Genomic DNA, 20888 nt, shown 5'->3' on the forward strand with positions numbered 1-20888 from the left:
TGGCCATCACAAAGCCGTGACCTCAAACCTATAGAAAATGTGGGCAGAACTGAAAAAGCGTATGTGAGCAAGGAGGCCTACATACCTGATTCAGTTACACCAGCTCTGTCAGGAGCCAAAATTCACCCAACTTATTGTGGGAAGCTTGTGGAAGGCTACCTGAAACATTTGACCCAAGTTATACAATTTAAAGGCAACGCTACCAAATACTAATTGAGTGTATGTAAACTTCTGACCCACTGGGAATGTGATGAAGGAAATAAAATAGAGGCAAAATAATTACAATTTAGCATTAACACTGGATTGATAGATGTGCAGATGATGTGCAAGTAGAGATACTGGGGTGCAAAAGAGCAAGTTAATTAAATAACAATATGGGGATGAGGTACTTGGGTGTGCTATCTACAGATTGGCTGTGTACAGGTACAGTGATCGGTAAGCTGATGCTTAAAGATAGAGAGGGACATAAGTCTCCAGCTTCAGTGATTTTTGCAGTTTGTTCCAGTTATTGGCAGCAGTGAACTGGAAGTAAAGGCGGCCAAAGGGAGTGTTGGCTTTAGGGATGACCAGTGAAATATACCTGCTGGAGCGCGTGCCACAGGTGGGTGTTGCTATGGTAGCCTTCCACAAGCTTCCCACAATAAGTTGGGTGAATTTTGGCCCATTCCTCCTGACAGAGCTGGTGTAACCGAGTCAGGTTTGTAGGCCTCCTTGCTCACACACGCTTTTTCAGTTCTGCCCACACATTTTCTATAGGTTTGAGGTCAGGGCTTTGTGATGGCCACTCCAATACGTTGACTTTGTTGTCCTTAAGCCATTTTGCTACAACTTCGGAAGTATGCTTGGGGTCATTGTCAATTTGCAAGACCAATTTGCAACCAAGCTTTAAATTCCTGACTGATGTCTTGAGATGTTGCTTCAATATATCCCCAATTTTCCGTCCTCATGTTGCCATCTATTTTGTGAAGTGCACCAGTCCCTCCTGCAGCAAAGCACCCCCACAACATGATGCTGCCACCCCCATGCCTCACAGTTGGGATGGTGTTCTTCGGCTTGCAAGCGTCCCGCTTTTCCTCAAAACATAAAAATTGTTATTTTTTTGCCAAACAGTTCTATTTTTGTTTCATCAGACCAGAGGACATTTCTCCAAAATGTATGACCTTTGTCCCCATGTGGAGTTGCAAACCGTAGTGTGTCTTTTTTATGGAGGTTTTGGAGCAGTGGCTTCTTCCTTGCTGAGCGGCCTTTCAGGTTATGATGATATAGGACTCGTTTTACTGTGGATATAGATACTTTTGTACCCGTTTCCTCCAGCATCTTCACAAGGTCCTTTGCTGTTGTTCTGAGATTGATTTGCACTTTTCGCACAAAAGTACGTTCATCTCTAGGAGACAGAACGCGTCTCCTTCCTGAGCGGTATGACGGCTGCGTGGTCCCATGGTGTTTATACTTGCGTACTATTGTTTATACAGACGAACGTGGTACCTTCAGGCATTTGGAAATTGCTCCCAAGGATGAACCAGACTTGGAGGTCCACATTTTTTTCTGAGGTCTTGGCTGATTTCTTTTGATTTTCCCATGATGTCAAGCAAAGAGGCAATGAGTTTCAAGGTGGGCGTTGAAATGCATCCACAGGTACACCTCCAATTGACTCAAATGATGTCAATTAGCCCATCAGAAGCTTCTAAAGCCATGGCATCATTTTCTGGAATTCTCCAAGCTGTTTAAAGGCACATTCAACTTAGTCTATGTAAAGTTTCTACTCACTGGAATTGATACAGTGAATTATAAGTGAAATAATCTGTCTGTAAACAATTGTTGGAAAAATTACTTGTGTCATGCACAAAGTAAATGTCCTAACTGACTTGGCAAAACTATAGTTTGTTAACAAGAAATTTGTGGAGTTGTTGAAAAACAAGATAATCACTCCAAACTAAGTGAATGTAAACTTACGACTTCAACTGTAGGTTATCAGTTGTAGTAAACTGGCATATTTATGTTTACCAATAGATGGCGGTGTTGGCTCGATGGGGGTTTGCTTTCCGCTCTCCGTAGCCATTTCCTATGTCTGCCTATATAACCGTGATTAAGAAAGCTTCAGGTAGCTTATGCCAGGTGCATTAGCGAATGTTATTCTAAGTTACAATTAAATACTAAACCGTACTTACGTGTCAGGAGTCATCAATCTAAGAAGCCTCTAAGGATATTACATATTTGGCGACAAGGATAACTATGGAGGACTGCGTTGGATTTTTTTGCCACGCATTTAATGGAGTGTTTGGCATGCGACGCGGGATGTGAGACTCAAGTGAGCGGTGGAAGATTCTGAAGGCCTGATTTCCTGGATACGGGTAGGACAAATTATTGACTGTGTGAGGGGAGAGAGAATCGGAAAAGATGGCTTTGGCAACAATAGGCTCGCTACCACCATTTGATCCTATAAATCAGGAATGGGAGGAGTACTGTGAAATAATGTAACATTTCTTTGCTGCTAATGAAATAACTGATGCTCTGAGTAGGCTGCCCGTTCCAGAAGTCATCATTCAGGAAGAAGAAAATGACCAGGTCTTGATGATCGATGTGTCGGATGATGTGCCGGTGAACACCGTACAAATCAGGCAATGGACTTCAAAGGATGTGACATTATCACAAGTGCATGAATTTATCCTGAAAGGATGGCCTACAGTGACAGAGCCTCAGATCAAGCCTTACTATGCTCGCTGCTTGGCCTTGAGTGTTGGAGATGGGTGTGTTCTGTGGGGTTCAAGAGTAGTTATCCCATTGCAAGGGCGGGGTATTATTATTTTACCTTTATTTAACTAGGCAAGTCAGTGGGGTAGGGGGCAGTATTTTCACGGCCGGATGATAAACGTACCCAAATTAAACGGCCTACTACTCGGGCCCAGGAACTAGAATATGCATATTATTAGTAGATTTGGATAGAAAACACTCTGAAGTTTCCAAAACTGTTTGAATGATGTCTGTGAGTATACTACTGATTAATTTTTAGAATGTGGAAGAACAGTATATATCCAGTGATGATTTCAGTTTGTGGAAGAACAGTATATGTGACATTTTGCATGACACTTGTAAGATGTCCTTTTTTAACACCTGATATGATGTTTTAAGTACTTTCAAGTACAGATGCCCTTCCTGTAAATAACTTAAATGCAATATGTAGTTAATTCATTTGTATGGAGGTTCATTTAAAGGTGGTCTATCAACTTTAGCACTGATGACTTTCCTTAAAAGTTGAGTCATGAAATCTTAGTCTCATTTAAAATGAAGCCCTCAATGTGAACATACCATAGAATAACTACAAAAATAGAATACAATTAAATTAATTCAATCAAAAGAAGCACAACTTGTACATATCAAATATGGATCAATGTGATGTGCCAATATGCATGTCCATTATGCAGGTCCCTAAGGTCAATATTACAAAACGTTCAGAAAACCATTCTCTTTGCGTTTAACACTATGATCAGCAATTAAGTTTTCAATTGCGTTAAACCCATGCTAAAGGCAAGAAATGTCCTTCTGTACTGAGGTGACAGCAGTAAATAAGTATTAACTGCTTAGAGTTAATGCTAAATGTGGTGACAGAGAGATGTACTGTATATTGTAATGAATAAAAAAAGGGAATCATTAGGATATTTTATTGTTAGAACAACATGTTGCATGTTGATGGGATGTTAGTAAACTATTTTCTGTGCAATACCTGTGACTTTTAACCACCTCACTGAGGTGATCTGTAGTCCAGCTGGTCGCTTGAGGACAGAATCTGGAAGGTGCCTGAAGACTTCACATTGCATCCTCATCACCTTGAATGGTTTTGCTGGTTGTGCTTCAAGTATCATCTTTGAAACATCATCAGGTGTATGAAGGACTGACTCCTTGCACCTCTTCTCGATGGTGGCAAAAGATCGATCACAAGGAAGAAAAGAATGACCAGAGACCATGAACTTCTGCTCAACTTGGGTAAAGTAACCCATAGAGACGAGCATCGACATCAGATTGAGCATCCGCCAGTTGTTATTCTGCCCACTGCATCTGTCACTGAAGATGATCAACTTGCGCACCTCTGGTTTGGTGAGTGGCGTGAATTTTGGCTTCACCCACTTCAATATGCAGCTTGCTACCTCAATGGACCCTCGGTGTGCAATCCCCTCATGCCAAACACACATGTATGCAGGATCTTCTTTTCCAAGTTCCTGGATGCAAAGGTTAAAATTTGACAGCTACCGCTGGTAGTAGACATTGGAGTGGGTCAGATTAGGGGTGTACATCACCCCCTGTAGATCCACAGAAATGACATGGTAGTCAGCATTGGCTTTAGCCCACTCAGTGTCACTTTGAAGCTGTGTGTAGGCCTTTTCGGCTTTTCGATGGTGCAACTCACTTTCAACTGCAATCTTCCTCTTCTCCTCTTCAGATGTTTCTGCTGACATCTTAGTGAAGAATGCGTCACATTTGCCACAGGTGTCACTCCTGGGTTGGCCGAAATTGAGACTCTGCTGTTTGAAAATGTCCCTATAAACCCAGAGTTTTGCAGATGATGTGGTATTCTTCTCTTTGTAGAACATATACATGTATTGATAGTAAAGCATATACTGTAGCACATTCAGGCTATTGCTTGATCAGGACCCCCATCTTTCACACACTCCCAACCTATACACAGAATGAGTTTGTATTGCACCATTGTGTAACACTGCACTTTTAGAGTTAACGTTAATGTACGTATCATTACTGTGAAAGTTAAACTATGCAAGTGTTCAATATAGCTATTATAATAGGAGTTTTGTCCTATTTCTAACCTGTTCTAAGCCGGAGAGAATCAACGCTTGTTGTTTCTCGTATGGGACAGTGTAGAAACTGTTGAACAGATGCAGCTTGCGCTCATCAGTCAACTTTCCACAATCCTTTCTGCACGTCGTGGAACACACTCTTCCCTGCAGGATACAGTGTAACGTTACATATAACTAGCTAGCTACTGTAGCCATGTCGAATCATCCGGTGGATGGAGAAAAAGTAGCTAGCTATGTTTCCTCTATAATCAAGTAATAACATTTGTAACGATAATGTATAAATTAGTAGCCAACGAACTTAAGCTAATATGTTTTCTCTATAGTTACAAATTAGACAACACAGAACATACATGTTAGTTACTGTACTCTATAGCTAGCTAGCTTGATTGTTTGATATACGGTTCTTCCACATACCTCTTTTGGACAGCTTTTCACAGTTTTTTCTTGATCCTTAAGATTTGTATAGGGTTTTCCCGCATTCCGTAAGATCTTCCTTTGCCTGTCTTTCCATTCTTTTAGTTTTGTTTTACGTTTCTTTCCCACATTTCGGCGATTTTCATCAGCAACAGAAAAGTTGTGCGCTTGTCCATCCATTCTGAGTGGTGCACATAAACGGTTATTCCACGAGAGCCTATCTTTAAAGTTAAAATGATTGTTAATTAGTGCGTGGAAAGCTTGTGAAACCGGTTCACTATAGAAAAATGTCACATATACGGTTCTTCGTCTGTAGGATTCAATTGTTGTGCTGATTCACCGGCAGTATTGGAGGCAAAATATTTTATGAACGTCACGCGCCAATGTAAAATGCTGTTTTTGGATATAAATATGAACTTTATCGAACAAAACATGTGTGCTTTTTCTTGTGTTGGAACTGTCCTAACATAATCTAACTTTATGCTTTCGCCATAAAGCCTTTTTGAAATCGGACAATGTGGTTACATTAACCTGTTATGGCTAGGGGGCAGTATTTTCACAGCCGGATAAAAAACGTACCCGATTTAATCTGATTATTACTCCTGCCCAGAAACTAGAATATGCATATAATTATTAGCTTTGGATAGAAAACACTCCAAAGTTTCTAAAACTGTTTGAATGGTTTCTGTGAGTATAACAGAACTCATTTGGCAGGCCAAAACCTGAGAAGATTCCATGCAGGAAGTGGCCTGTCTGACAATTTCTTGCCCTTCTTGATTATCTCTATCCATTACAGAGGATCTCTGCTGTTACGTGACACTTCCTACTGCTCCCATGGGCTCTCAGAAGGCGGCAAAAAGCTGAATCGTGGCTTTGCAGGCTCTGGTTGAAAAAAAGTAGCGCGTTTGGGTAGTGGCTGGTTACAGTACTGTGAGACTCAGGCTCGTGCCCGCGTCGACAGAATGCTTTGTTTTCTTTCGTCTGTTTACCTGAACGCAGATTCCCGGTCGGAATATTATCGCTTTTTTACGAGAAAAATGGCATAAAAATTGATTTTAAACAACGGTTGACATGCTTCGAAGTACGTTAATGGAATATTTAGAAATCTTTTGTCACGAATTGCGCCATGCTCGTGACCCTTATTTACACTTCGGATAGTGTCTTGAACGCACGAACAAAACACCGCTATTTGGATATAACAATGGATTATTTTGGACCAAACCAACATTTGTTATTGAAGTAGCAGTCCTGGCAGTGCATTCTGACGAAGACAACAAAGGTAATCAAACTTTTGTAATAGTAAATCGGAGTTTGGTCAGGGCTAAACTTGGTCGGTGTCTAAATGGCTAGCCGTGATGGCTGGGCTATCTACTGAGAATATTGCAAAATGTGCTTTCACCGAAAAGCTATTTTAAAATCGGACATATCGAGTGCATAGAGGAGTTCTGTATCTATAATTCTTAAAATAATTGTTATGTTTTTTGTGAACGTTTATCGTGAGTAATTTAGTAAATTCACCGGATGTTTGCGGGGGGTATGCTAGTTCTGAACGTCACATGCTAATGTAAAAAAGCAGTTTTTTGATATAAATATGAACTTGATTGAACAAAACATTCATGCATTGTATAACATAATGTCCTAGGGTTGTCATCTGATGAAGATCATCAAGGTTAGTGCTGCATTTAGCTGTGGTTTTGTTTTTTGTGACATTATATGCTAGCTTGAAAAATGGGTGTCTGATTATTTCTGGCTTGGTACTCTGCTGACATAATCTAATGTTTTGCTTTCGCTGTAAAGCCTTTTTGAAATTGGACAGTGTGGTTAGATTAACGAGAGCCTTGTCTTTAAAATGCTGTAAAATAGTCATATGTTTGAAAAATGGAAGTTTTCGGATTTTAGAGGAGTTTGTATTTCGCGCCACGCCCATCATTGGATATTGGAGCAGGTGTTCCGCTAGCGGAACGTCTAGATGTAAGAGGTTAAGGAGACGTGTACCTTTAAAATGGTGTAAAATAGTCCTTTGTTTGAGAACTTTGAATTATGACATTTTGTGGTTTTGAATGTGGCGCTCTGATTTTTCACTGGCTGTTGAATAGTATGAACCGTGGGTGGGACGCTAGCGTCCCACCTGCCCAAGAGAGGTTAAGAAAAAAATCTTATTTCAATGATGGCCTAGGAACAGTGGATTAACTGCCTTGTTCAGTGGCAGAACAACAGATTTTACCTTGTCAGCTAGGGGACTCGATTTTACAACCTTTTGCTTATTAGTCCAACACTCTAACCACTAGGCTACCTGACGCCCTGACGTTGGTGCATCAGTTGCATCCAGGTATGTCGAGAATGAAAGACCTAGCGAGGTCATACATCTGGTGGCCAAAGATGGACCACGATGTGGAAAATGAGGTTAGCCGGTGAGCAGATTGTCAGAGTAACAGGAAGTCACCCCCCACCACGCCATTACATCCATGGGAATGGCCAGAAAAACCATGGACACGACTACATGTGGACTACGCTGGACCTTTCCTAGGAAATATTTTCCTTGTTCTGATTGATTCTAATTCAAAGTGGATGGATGTTTACCCCATGAACACGTCCACATCATACGCTACAATTAAGAAGTTGAGACAAAGCTTCAGTGTTATGGGATTGCCTCAAATGTTGGTAAGTGACAATGCTACTTGTTTTACAAGCACTGAATTCACAAGTTTCATGAAACAAAATGGAATTCAGCATGTAACGTCGGCCCCTTTTCACCCATCTTCAAACGGATTAGCAGAACGTGCGGTTCAGACCTTGAAGGAGGGGATGAGGAAGATGCAAGGGCCCAGCATTGAATCAAAGGTGTCAAGATTCTTGTTTAGCTACAGGATTACTCCTCAAGCTACAACTGGGTTGTCACCTGCAGAAATGTTGATGTCAAGGAGGTTAAGATCAACCTTGGATCTCATCAGACCAGACCTGAAAGTGAAAATACAACAAAGGCAATGGAATCAAAAATGGAATCATGACAACCAAGCCAAACTCAGAAGTTTCTCACCTGGAGATGATGTCTATACAAGAAACTATGGGTTTGGTCCTAAATGGATTCCAGCTACCATTGAGGATTGCTCAAGACCAGTATCCTATACTGTGATCATCGGAAGTGGACAAAGACTAAGGAGACACGTGGATCAGATGGGAGCTAGAATTCCAGTTCCATCCGGGGATCTGGATCAATGCTTAAACGAGCAGGACAGGACATTGGAACGTTCCCCAGAGTTGCAGTTGGACAAACCACCTGAGACCAACAATGCACAACTTTCTGAGACCACCAGTCCGGGACTACCTCCTCCTGTGAAGTCTCCACAAAAGGACTTCGTTTCACCATCAAGGGGTGAAGATCTGGTGGCACCAGCTACACCACCTCTGAGACGCTCTATTAGAGAGAGACGTCCGCCAGGCTTTTTCACATCCTAAAGGAGATCATGTTTAAAAAAAATAATATATGAAAATAGCATAGCTCAAAAAGGAATTATGTTGGGTTATTAGCTTTAAAGGGGGGGAATGTAGTAACCTGGTATATTTATGTTTACCAATAGATGGCAGTATTGACTCGACGGGGGTTTGCTTTCCGCTATCCGTAGCCATTTTCTATGTCTGCCCATATAACCGCGATTAAGAAAGCTTCAGGTAGCTTAAGCCAGGTGCATTAGCGAATGTTATTCTAAGTTACAATTAAATACTAAACCGTACTTACGTGTCAGGAGTCATCAATCTACATCAGTAGTGATGGGGACTGTTATCATCAGTGATGGGACCTGTTATCAGTAATGATGGTGCTTGTTATCAGTAGTGATGGGGCCTGTTATCAGTAGTGATGGAGCTTGTTATCAGTAGTGATGGGGCCTGTTATAATTAGTGATGGGCCTGTTATCATTAGTGATGGGGATATCAGTAGTGATGGGAACTGTTATCAGCAGTGATGGAGCCTGTTATCAGTAGTGATGGGGCCTGTTATCATTAGTGATGGGGCCTGTTATCAGCAGTGATGGAGCTTGTAATCAGTAGTGATGGGGCCTGTTACCAGTAGTGATGGAGCCTGTAATCAGTAGTGATGGGGCCTGTTACCATTAGTGATGGGGACTGTTATCAGTAGTGATGGGGCCTGTTATCAGTAGTGATGGGACCTGTTATCAGTTGTGATGAGGCCTGTTATCAGTAGTGATGGGCCTGTTATCAGTAGTGATGGGGACTGTTATCAGTAGTGATGGAGATTGTTATCAGTAGTTATGTGACCAGTTATCATTAGTGATGGGGCCTGTTATCAGTAGTGATGGAACCTGTTATCAGTAGTGATGGAGCTTGTTATCAGTAGTGATGGGGCCTGGTATAGGTAGTGATGGGCCTGTTATCAGCAGTGATGGAGCATGTTATCAGTATTGATTGAGCTTGTTATAAGTAGTGGTGGAGCTTTTATCAGTAGTGATGGGAACTGTTATCAGTAGTGATGGAGCTTGTTATCAGTCGTGATGAGGTATGTTATGAATAGTGATGGGGCCTCTTATCATTAGTGATGGAGCTTGTTATCAGTATTGATTGAGCTTGTTATCAGTAGTGATGGAGCCTGTTATTAATAGTGATAGGGCCTGTTATCAGTAGTGTTGGAGCCTGTTATCAGTAGTGATGGAGATTGTTATCATTCGTGATGCGCTAGCGGGATCAAATTCGACAACATCCGGTGAAATCGGAGCGCGCCAAATTCAAAATACAAAATCGTAATATTAAACATTCATGATAATACAAGTGTCATACATGATTCTTCAGCTGAGAATCTTGGTAATCGAACTGCGTTGTCAGATTTCAAAAACGCTTTACGGCAAAAGCATTCGATTGTCTGAGGACAGCGCCTCACATAAGCATATTTTCCAAACCAGTGCAGGCGTCACAAAATAACAAATAGCAATAAAATAAATCACTTACTTTTGAAGATCTTTTCAATCCCAAGGGTCCCAGCTACACGATGAATGGTCGTTTTGTTCAATAAAGTCCTTCTTTATATCCCAAAAACGCTGTTCAGTTGGCGCCATTGAATTGAATGATCCAGTCCTTCAACATGCATACAAAGGGTTCCAAAAAGTTCCCAGCAAAGTTCGTCCAAACGAGTCAAACGATGTTTTTTATTAATCCTCAGGTTGTGTAATATCTAAATAAACGATAATATTTCAGACGGAGTTTACTATGTTCAATAGCAAAGGAAAAGAACGAAGAGCGCACCCACTTTCACCCGCGCAAAAAGACTACTTTTGCCCTGGTGCTCAACTTGGAAAGACTACAAATACTTCTTCATTTGACAAAAAAACAAGCCTAAAACCTTGTATAAAGACTGTTGACATCTACTGGAAGCCATAGGAACTGCAATCTGGGAGGTGGAAATTAGATCTTTCAATAGCATTGCATTGGAAGTCATTCAGAGCTCAAAAAAAATAATTCCGGATCGATTTTCCTCGGGTTTTTGCCTGCTATATCAGTTATGTTATACTCACAGACATTATTTTAACAGTTTTAGAAACTTCAGAGTGATTTCTATCCAATTCGACCAATTATATGCATATCCTAGCTTCTGGGCCTGAGTAACAGGCAGTTTACAGTTTAACAGGCAATTCAGGAAACTAGCCTTACTCGCAGAGAAGTTATCAGCAGTGATGGAGCTTGTTATCAGCAGTGATGGGGCCTGTTATCAGTAGTGATGGGGACTGTTATCAGTAGTGATGGAGCCTGTTATCAATAGTGATGGAGCCTTTTATCAGTAGTGATGGGGGACCAGTAGTGACAGGTGCTGTTACCAGTAGTGATGGGGGCTGTTATCAGTAGCGATGGAGAATGATATCAGTAGTGATAGATCCTGTTATGAGTAGTGATGGGGGCTGTTTTCAGTAGTGATGGGGATGTTATGAATAATAGTGGAGCTTTTTATCAGTAGTGAAAGACAAATTCAACTCCATCTTTCATCGAATCATGGCTTATTCATCACAAAACCATTTGATGTTGCCAATTATTTTCATGATTACTTCAAAGATGGCAAACTTAGGCAGGAAATACCACCAATGAACAGTGAGCCATCATATTCCTGCATAAAAAAATTGTAAAAGAAAAGCATTTTCTGGTTCTAACAGCAGACCTTGCTCCCAGCTCTGAGCAAACAGTTGGAAAAAAATGTGTTTGACCAAATGCTATTTCTGTGTAAACAAATTCACAACAGGCTTTCAGCATGCTTATAGAGAAGGGCACTCAACATGTACTGCACTGACACAAATGACTGATGATTGGTTGAAAGAAATGAATTATAACATGACTGTGGGAGCTGTACTATTAGATTTCAGTTCAGCCTTTGATATTATCAGTAGTGTAAAAATATTTGTATATATCAATCAGGGCTGGTAGGACCCCTGGGGGTACTTGGCCTTTCCAAAGAGGGTACTTGAGAAGACTCATGAGACAATAGGCTTACTGGTAAAATCGCATGAGGGGGTTCTTCAGGATTAATCCGGGCAGAGCAAAATGTACTTGGTGGTACAGTAAACGAAAAAGGTTAAGAAACACTGGCCTTCTTATTTAGTGTTGTGTTCAAGGTCACCACTAGAGGGACCCATAAGACCAGAGAGTGTTGTGTTCAAGGTCACCACTAGAGGGACCCATCAAACCAGAGAGTGTTGTGTTCAAGGTCACCACTAGAGGGACCCATCTGACCAAATCAGGACAAAGAGCCAAAGGACAATGATGAGTTCAGTTGTTATAAAATATTTATTATAAACTCCTCACAATAGTTTACATATATTTTCATAAATGGTTTTCCTTCAGAAATAATTTTGTGTAAAAACAAAAGACAGTCTGACCTAAACAAGTGACAGAGAAGTTTACACTACTGTTTGTAGATATTTTCAAAAAATGTTGATTCTTCATCCGAATATGAATCTTTAGATGCTTTCCCCTCCCTATCACAAGTCATTGGCCGTGGTTTAAATCAGTGAAATGCGTCCTGCTTCCTAACCTAATTATATTGCTACTGATGTTGTCGGCAACTCAATTGGTGACACAAGCTCTGCTGTTCCAGCGATTAAAAAACAAGTTCCTACCTTTGCTACGGCTTTCCCTAACTTTCAATCTTTCGCCAACTGTCTGTCTGTTCTTGGGCTCTCAGAGCTTCCTGATACATGTCACTGGTGTAGTACTGTCCTCCATTCCCCTCCACCATCTCCTCTATCATCTCACTGGTGTAGTACTGTCCTCCATTCCCCTCCACCATCTCCTCTGTCATCTCACTGGTGTAGTACTGTCCTCCCTTCCCCTCCACCATCTCCTCTATCATCTCACTGGTATAGTACTGTCCTCCATTCCCCTCCACCATCTCCTCTATCATCTCACTGGTATAGTACTGTCCTCCATTCCCCTCCACCATCTCCTCTATCATCTCACTGGTGTAGTACTGTCCTCCATTCTCCTCCACCATCTGCTCTATCATCTCACTGGTGTAGTACTGTCCTCCATTCCCCTCCACCATCTCCTCTGTCATCTCACTGGTGTAGTACTCTCCTCCATTCCCATCCACCATCTTCTCTATCATCTCACTGGTGTAGTACTGTCCTCCATTCCCATCCACCATCTCCTCTATCATCTCACTGGTATAGTACTGTCCTCCATTCCCCTCCACCATCTCCTCTGTCATCTCACTGGTGTAGTACTCTCTTCCATTCCCATCCACCATCTTCTCTATCATCTCACTGGTGTAGTACTGTCCTCCATTCCCCTCCACCATCTCCTCTATCATCTCACTGGTATAGTACTGTCCTCCATTCCCCTCCACCATCTCCTCTATCATCTCACTGGTGTAGTACTGTCCTCAATTCCCCTCCACCATCTCCTCTGTCATCTCACTGGTGTAGTACTCTCCTCCATTCCCATCCACCATCTTCTCTATCATCTCACTGGTGTAGTAATGTCCTCCATTCCCCTCCACCATCTCCTCTATCATCTCACTGGTATAGTACTGTCCTCCATTCCCCTCCACCATCTCCTCTATCATCTCACTGGTGTAGTACTGTCCTCCATTCTCCTCCACCATCTGCTCTATCATCTCACTGGTGTAGTACTCTCCTCCATTCCCCTCCACCATCTCCTCTATCTTCCTCAGCAGCTCTGTGACCTGAGAGCAATCTTTTGTCTGGTTGTTGTGAGAGTGATTTCTAAATCCATAGATGTTTATAAGATCCTGAAGCTCATCGCTTTCTCCCACAAACTTCGACTAATTACAATTTAACTGATCTTCACCAGTGAATAATATAATAGTATATTTTGAAGGCTGCCCTGAATCTGTAAACCAAACATGAAAAGTAAAAATTACAATGCAAGCCATTGGTTTTGCTTCACATTTTCTTTTGTAATTGTGAGAAATTAAGAGAAATTCTAGACTCTAGACTTCTTCTCCAAAGTTCTCCTGGATCCACTTCACAGTGTTCCTCTCCTCATCTGTGAACCTTGTCAGTCTGATCACCAGCAGCAACATGTCCTGGCTTGTCTATACATCCATCTCACTCTTCATTGCCTTTTCAGCGAGCGTTGTGTCAAAGAGACCAGGGCCCGGTTTCCCAAAAAGCTATGTTCATTGTTAGAACCTTTCATAGGAGCATTGTTAAAGCTCTGAGCTGTGGTGACTGCAACTGTGCTGTCAGATTGTACATTCATAAATTCAGTGTTTCTAGTTCAGAGCGCACACCGGACTCTCTGGGCGATGAGTAGGGTTGATCCGAACATTCTGACCTCACAACTGCAGTCAAGCACCCAAGCTAACTGGCTAACATTGGCTAGCTACTTCCAGACACATAATGAGAGAACACCCCACTCTGACCATTTTACTCACCCTAGCAGAGCTGGTTAGGTTGTTTTCATTTTATCGAGAGTGTTGGTGACTGTAACTGTGCTGCTGGCAAAAATTTAATTTCGCTTATTTGACGACGTTTACTGACAACGGCCATATTTAATTGGTGTTGAGCGTTCGTAAATTCATAAGTTATTTTGCTCTCTCTGGCACACTGAGACGAGAGTGCTCTGAAATCGGAGTAGATTGTCAGACTGAATTTACAAATGCACCCGAAATGTTTACTTGCATAGTGGAGTCTTTTGTTAAGATAAAAAAGCGTTGAGCCTAGAGTGCCAGCTATCACACAGTACAATACTGCTAGAGTTGACATCTCCATTAAGGATTTAAAATGTTATTGTATTTATAAAGCTTTTATGTAACTTTTGATTGTTTCCTCGTGTCATATTTTATTTTTATTTGTAGATAAATAATGAACCATAATCCCAACTCATGATGTTACTACCCTGCATGAATCTGCAGGTAGCTAACCAACCAGGTTCAATGTTAGCTAGCTAACATTAGGCTATAGCTAGCCAAGCAAATAGCTCTGAGATATGAATAATAAGATCATACACGTAACGTTAGCTAGCGAGCTAGCCAGCTAACATTAGCTAGCTAACAATGTAAACAATGAACCATAATCACAACTCATGACGTTACTACCTTACAAGAATCTGAAGGTAGCTAACCAACCAGGTTCAATGTTAGCTAGTAAATGGCTCTTTCTGTCAAAATTAGAAATGTGTAATATCTGAAAATGTAGCCAGCTAGACTATTTTACACGTATACATCATTCATGGTTGGACGCGTCTCCTGTCGGATGCCATGCTTGCCCTTAGTTTGAAGATTTAATCCGGCGACAGGTGTTTTCCCCATCTCCTTAGCTATCATATGGCAGGGTAGCCCAGTGGTTAGAGCGTTGGACTAGTAACCGAAAGGTTGCAAGTTTGAATCCCCGAGCTGACAAAGTACAAATCTGTCAGTCTTCCACTGAACAAGGCAGTTAACCCACTGTTCCTAGGCCATCATTGAAAATAAGAATTTGTTCTTTACTGACTTGCCTAGTTAAATAAAGGTAAAATAAATATTTTTGGAAAAAATACTCTAATTCCACTGATTTCAAAACTCAGTCCTCCAGAAAGTGGAGAGCAACACTAATGCAGTTTTAATACACAATACATTTGTTTTTTAAATGTGTTAGACAGGATTACCTAGACATACTGAACAGCTCAAATAGACAGAAGCATGCTAAATGGCAGACCAATCCAAACTTAGCTCTCGGAATGTCCAGCCCACTCATTATCTCAGCCAATCATGGCTAGCGGGAAGGCTGCCAACTTTTTCTTTGGCTAAACCAACTAGGCTCGTAATTTAACAATTGTATTCGTACTTACAGATGGCATACAAGTTTGTTATTAAGGCACATGAAAGTTCACATGTTTCAGAAGGCATTTTTGCCAAAAAACGCATTTTGATAAAAATATAAATGTTTAGGTTCCAACGGCCCTCCTGTGAAGTAGTGACCCACGACATACACCTAGTTTCCTGAAACCGGTCACAAATGTCCTCAAAGGTTGTCCATCAAATGTTCATCAAAGATTGACAAATCACAAAACATTATACAGCACAAGCATGAAACAAAAAATATACGAATAATGGATAATCTGTCAATTTATAAACAGCTCAGACATTTTCAGATAGCCATGGTAATCAACTCGGGGCTCTACGACGTGCTAGCGTAGTGAAACTTAACCTTCCACAGAGTTGCATTATTTTCAGAAAACGCATAGAGAGCCCAGAGATGATTATCCCTTTTATACTATGGCTACAATTTAGCATATTTGCAGCTGGAAATGTGTTCATTTGTAGGAAGAAATGTGTTCAACATCCACTGAAGTTGCTAGCAAGTTTATTAGCTAGCTACTGTAGTTGCCTTGGTAACCAAACAAACAGACTCGCTAGTTTATCTAACCAAAACATCAGTCATAGCTTTCTATTATGAAAATTGAATTCAACAATGCCAAATGTAGAACATGTAAGAATGAACTATAGCTATTGAGTTCTACATTACAAATATACAGTGTGTTATATACAGTTCTAACTTATATATCAGGAAATAATGGATGCTCTAGAATGCCCGTCAAGCCAATCAGAAATGAGTATTCAACGATGTCATGGTATGAACCGGATTAAACACATACAAAAATGCAATTATATAATATAGAAGTTATTTTATTGTAATTGCTGAAGTAATAATTGTTCTACTTAGTGCTGAGCCAGGGAGGGTAAAGGGAGAACATAGACCAGGGAGGGAGGATAGAGGGAGTACACAGACCAGGGAGAAAGGGTAGGGGAGGTACACAGACCAGGGAGAAAGGGTAGGGGAAGTACACAGACCAGGGAGGGAGAACACAGACCAGGGAGGGAGGACACAGACCAGGGAGGGAGGACACAGACCAGGGAGGGAGGATAGAGGGAGTACACAGACCAGGGAGGGAGGATAGAGGGAGTACACAGACCAGGGAGGGAGGATAAAGGGAGTACACAGACCGGGGAGGGAGGATAGAGGGAGTTCACAGACCAGGGAGGGAGGATAGAGGGAGTACACAGACCAGGGAGGGAGGATAGAGGGAGTACACAGACCAGGGAGGGAGGATAGAGGGAGTACACAGACCAGGGAGGGAGGATAGAGGGAGTACACATTTTTCTGAACAGCCTCCTATGTTATTATCCCTGATGCTCTGAATAATAAACATGTTATATAACTAATCATGTTAGAAAGTGTTGAACAACCCCTGATGGTTGTCATTGTACAGTATTAATCAACTGCTACTACTTGACATTAAAATGAGGAAGATAGTGGCACTTCACACTGCTACCTCTTCCTCAATCGTCTAAATGTTCAGCTACTTCATTTGCAAGTAAAGCAGCTCCAACTGGAATTGCTGCGGGTCCTGCTAACACCGCTGTGACAAAAGTTGCTAACAATCCCACAGCTTTTCTCAACATGCCCTTTTGTCTCTTCCTCTCATCCTGTCTCGCTTTCTCTACCCGTTTTCTGGTCTCCTCCTCCTGTTTCTTCTTCTCGGCCTCCTCTTTGTCCTTCTTCTCCTGTTCCTTCCTCTCCTCCTCTTCTTTGATCTTCCTCTGGGCCGCCTTGTACATGTCATTGGTGTAGTGTTGTCCTCCATTCTTCATCACCATCTCATCTATCTTCTTCAGCAGCTCTGTGACCTGATTGTTGTCATTCTTCTTTTTATTATTGAAGACATGATTTCTGCCCTTAAAGACCTTGACGAGTTGCATAATCTCCTCACTCTCACTTAGAAAGTCCACCATTGATTTGTCCTCCAGCTGGTCTCCACCAGTGAACAGAATGATGGTGTACATTGAGGCTTCTTCTCCAAAGTTCTCCTGGATCCACTTCACAGTGTTCCTCTCCTCCTCTGTGAACCTCCCCAGTCTGATCACCAGCAGGAAGGCGTGGGGTCCTGGGACTGACATATAGATGGCCTTTTCTATCTCACTTTTCATCTCTTCTTGAGACATGGTTGTGTCATAGAGCCCCGGGGTGTCGATGACATCAGTCTTCCTGCCCTCCACCACTCCACTCTGTTTCTCACTGTGATCAGTGACAGACTCAGGGGAGAAGGCTTCTTTAAACGACTTTCTCCCCAGGATGGTGTTTCCTGTTGCACTCTTCCCTGATCCAGTCTTCCCTACCAGAACAATCCTTAGTTCAGAGGGCTGCCCTGAATCTGTGAAAACAGAGAAGATAAACGTTTCTGCCATTGTTGTTCAGAACCCACTGCTCGCAAGTTGTCAAGTTCACCACCCCCCACCCCGTCCGCTGGTTGTGCCTGTTTCCCAGTCTGACCTGTAAAGAGACACTCAGCTTGAGAGACCTTAACATTTATTCAACACTTGATTTAGCCTACATCATCATCTGTATTCAGTCTGATTGGCTGATAGGAGCAGCAGATAGAGGAAGAAAATACTTCAGTCTGATTTACTGATAGGAGCAGAGAGAGAGAGAGAGAGAAAGAAAAGACTTCAGTCTGATTGTCTTTTCTTCTTCTGTATGCCCCTATCAGACAAAGGTAAATTACAATCAGTAAAATAAATAAAGCTAACCAGCAGATTAACATCAATCACCAACATCAATGATCAGCTGATAGCCCGCCTTCTTTTCCCCATATCAATCATGTCTTTAGGAGGCACTGAACTGAGTGTGTTGTTGCAGAAATAAATAGGCCTATGATAAAAATGTACACTACAGAGGCATTTTTTTTGTTGAGCACCTGCCCCTGAAAGGTCTGTGCATGGCCCTGGTGTGTGTACGTGCATGCATGTGTGTACGCGGGTGTGTGTGTATACCTTGGCATTGACCAGTGAAGTCTTGCAGACAGAGTGTCAACAGGAACAGAATCTTCCGAGTCCCTCCTCGTCCTCGTTCCATCGCTGCTACAGTCGGCCAATCAAAAACAATCAGAAACAGACGATGACCTCATTACAAAAAAACTAAGCCCACATAAACTAAATTGGAATTTCTTCTCAGCTATTTCACTTTAAAACAATATGAACTAAAAGAAGAGTAATGCTATGTGGTGTAACTGTCGTAAAACAAAGTACATTCCCTAACAACATAACCAGCATCAGGTAAACATAATGTACTCATATAGGGGGTGTCAAATTACGTTCTAAACGTGTATCATTCTACAGTTGACATTCTGCTACGTGTTAGGACCAGATGGACCAGTTCCTGTGCACATGGGATGGCAACTCCAGTTCTCTGGGGCCTGATTGGTGTCACACTTTTCCCCCAGCCCTACATCTAAAACACCTGATTCAACTAATGACATTCTAACCTGAAGACCATCATTAGTTGATTATTGGAGCCAGGTGTGTTAGCTGGGGCTAAAGTATGATCGTGTTTCCCTGCACAGGAGGTTCATTGCATCAACCTATGGTTGCATGCCACATCATCAACTGTGCTGTCGGGCACCAGATCGCTATAGCATATGATGTGGATATTTGATATCTGTGGAGGCTGGTGGGAGAAGATATAGGAGAATGGGCTAATTGTAACGGCTGAAATGGAATCATTGGAACGGTGTTAAACACGTTGTTTCCATGTGTTTGATGTGTAGGAACCATTAAATGTATTCTATTCCAGCCATTACAATAAGCCATCCCTCCTACAGCCTCTGGCTGGTATGTAAAATACCTATCCAGCCGTTGTAATATCTGTCATGCATCATCAATGTAGTCAGGCAGGAATGCACTCAAAGTCACCAAACAGGCCCCAGATGAATGGAGATGCCCATCCCTGCTGTACACTGTGGCATAATGACCTGTCCCTCAGTACCAAGAAACCTGCAGGTGTCCCTCAGTACCAAGAAACCTGCATGTCAGTCCCTCAGAGCAACAACTTGCTATAAGGTGTGTTGACTCAAGGTTTGCCCACTTCAATAAGATATTTTTACAATTTAGTCATTTAGCAGACGCTCTTACCCAGAGCAACTTACAGTAGTGAATGCATACATTTCATGCATTTTTTTTCTTTTTTTCTTCTCCATACTGGCCCCCCGTGGGAATCAAACCGACAACCCTGGCATTGCAAACACCATGCTCTACCAACTGAGCCACAGTGAAGACAGCAGGGTCACCCAACTCACGGCCCACAGGCTGAATTTGGCCAGCAGGTGGTTTAATTTGGCCCACCAATTTTTACTGTAACAACACGAGGAAATCAGCTCCAATACGTTTTTATTTAAGAAATCTGTTCCCAAGTATTCCCACACATAATAGAGAGACGTGATCGTACACAAATTAAAGTGAAACATATCTGTTTGGGCTTCTTGCGGTCAATTTGCAGTCTACAAATGATTTGTAATTATGTTCCGGCCCCCCGACCATCCCCTACAAAAAAAAACAATCGGACCGTGGCTGAATCTAGCTGATGATCCCTGCAGTATAGGCTACTTAACCCGAGAACTCTCTTAGGTAAATATCATAGACCCTGACCTGTGCTACACTATCTTGTCCTAGACTCTCTGGTTTCTATTTAATGAAACAAGATAAATGTTTCAGGTAAAATTGAAAAACATAATTCTCCTTTCATTGTTATACAATATTAAACCACATGTTTAAATACAAACAGAAGAATGTGATTGTTGACTTTCCAAGAAACTTGTTTATTTTGATTGAATTGTCCTGACATGTCTAGTGATGTCATTGTTTGATTATGTATGCATCAATGTCAACAAACCTGGTATAAATAAAATGTTTACTCAATATTGTGCTACAGTTATTAGAATACATTGTTGTACATTTAATTAGTAAGGTAGTTAAGTTGAATACTCACTTTTAGTGTAGTTGCACGTATCTGTTAATTGTCCCCTGTTGTGACCGTGAGAGCTGAAGCTATGTGCTGCACCTTATAGTCAGAGTTAAGTTTAATTTCACTTGTAACTAGTCATTTCTAGCCAATGAGAGAAATAATTCACCTCAGGACAGGCAGAGGCTGAATTCTGATTGGGTGTCACTATTATCAACCTCCTCTGACAACTCAATCTTGGATAAGCCACAACTCTGGGTAAAATGAAATTTGTTGGACACAGATGTCTTCTTCTGGGAAAAAGGTTAAAAATAAAATAGCAAATAAAACATTTTCAAATGTAACTTTATATTTGTCTAGCCTGGTTCCAGATCTGTTTTTCTCTTTCCAACTCCATTGATCACTATCAAGCCATGACAATGAGTGACAAGGA

General features: G+C 41.6%; 1 protein-coding gene across 1 annotated transcript; it reads right to left on the bottom strand.

Annotated features, from left to right (window-relative positions):
• Positions 1 to 16007: 16007 nt before the first annotated feature.
• LOC106596984 (GTPase IMAP family member 7-like) lies at positions 16008 to 20599 on the bottom strand. Its single transcript, XM_014188221.3, has 3 exons — positions 20483 to 20599; positions 18493 to 18579; positions 16008 to 17873 (listed from the first exon to the last, which is right to left on the bottom strand). Exons 2-3 carry the CDS (start codon positions 18572 to 18574, stop codon positions 17002 to 17004), a joined length of 954 nt encoding a protein of 317 aa, XP_014043696.3. The 5' UTR covers positions 18575 to 18579; positions 20483 to 20599; the 3' UTR covers positions 16008 to 17001.
• Positions 20600 to 20888: the final 289 nt, after the last annotated feature.

Source organism: Salmo salar, chromosome 02 (genome assembly GCF_965601325.2).
Source record: "Salmo salar chromosome 02, fSalSal1, whole genome shotgun sequence".
Classification (NCBI taxonomy): Eukaryota; Metazoa; Chordata; class Actinopteri; order Salmoniformes; family Salmonidae; genus Salmo; species Salmo salar.

Excerpts from the sequence above, each read along its gene's own strand:
- LOC106596984 (XM_014188221.3), bottom strand. The coding sequence starts at position 18,574 with ATGGAACGAGGACGAGGAGGGACTCGGAAGATTCTGTTCCTGTTGACA. Across the intron at positions 17,874-18,492 it reads CTTCACTGGTCAATGCCAAG|ATTCAGGGCAGCCCTCTGAA; the intron begins GTATACACACAC and ends CTGTTTTCACAG.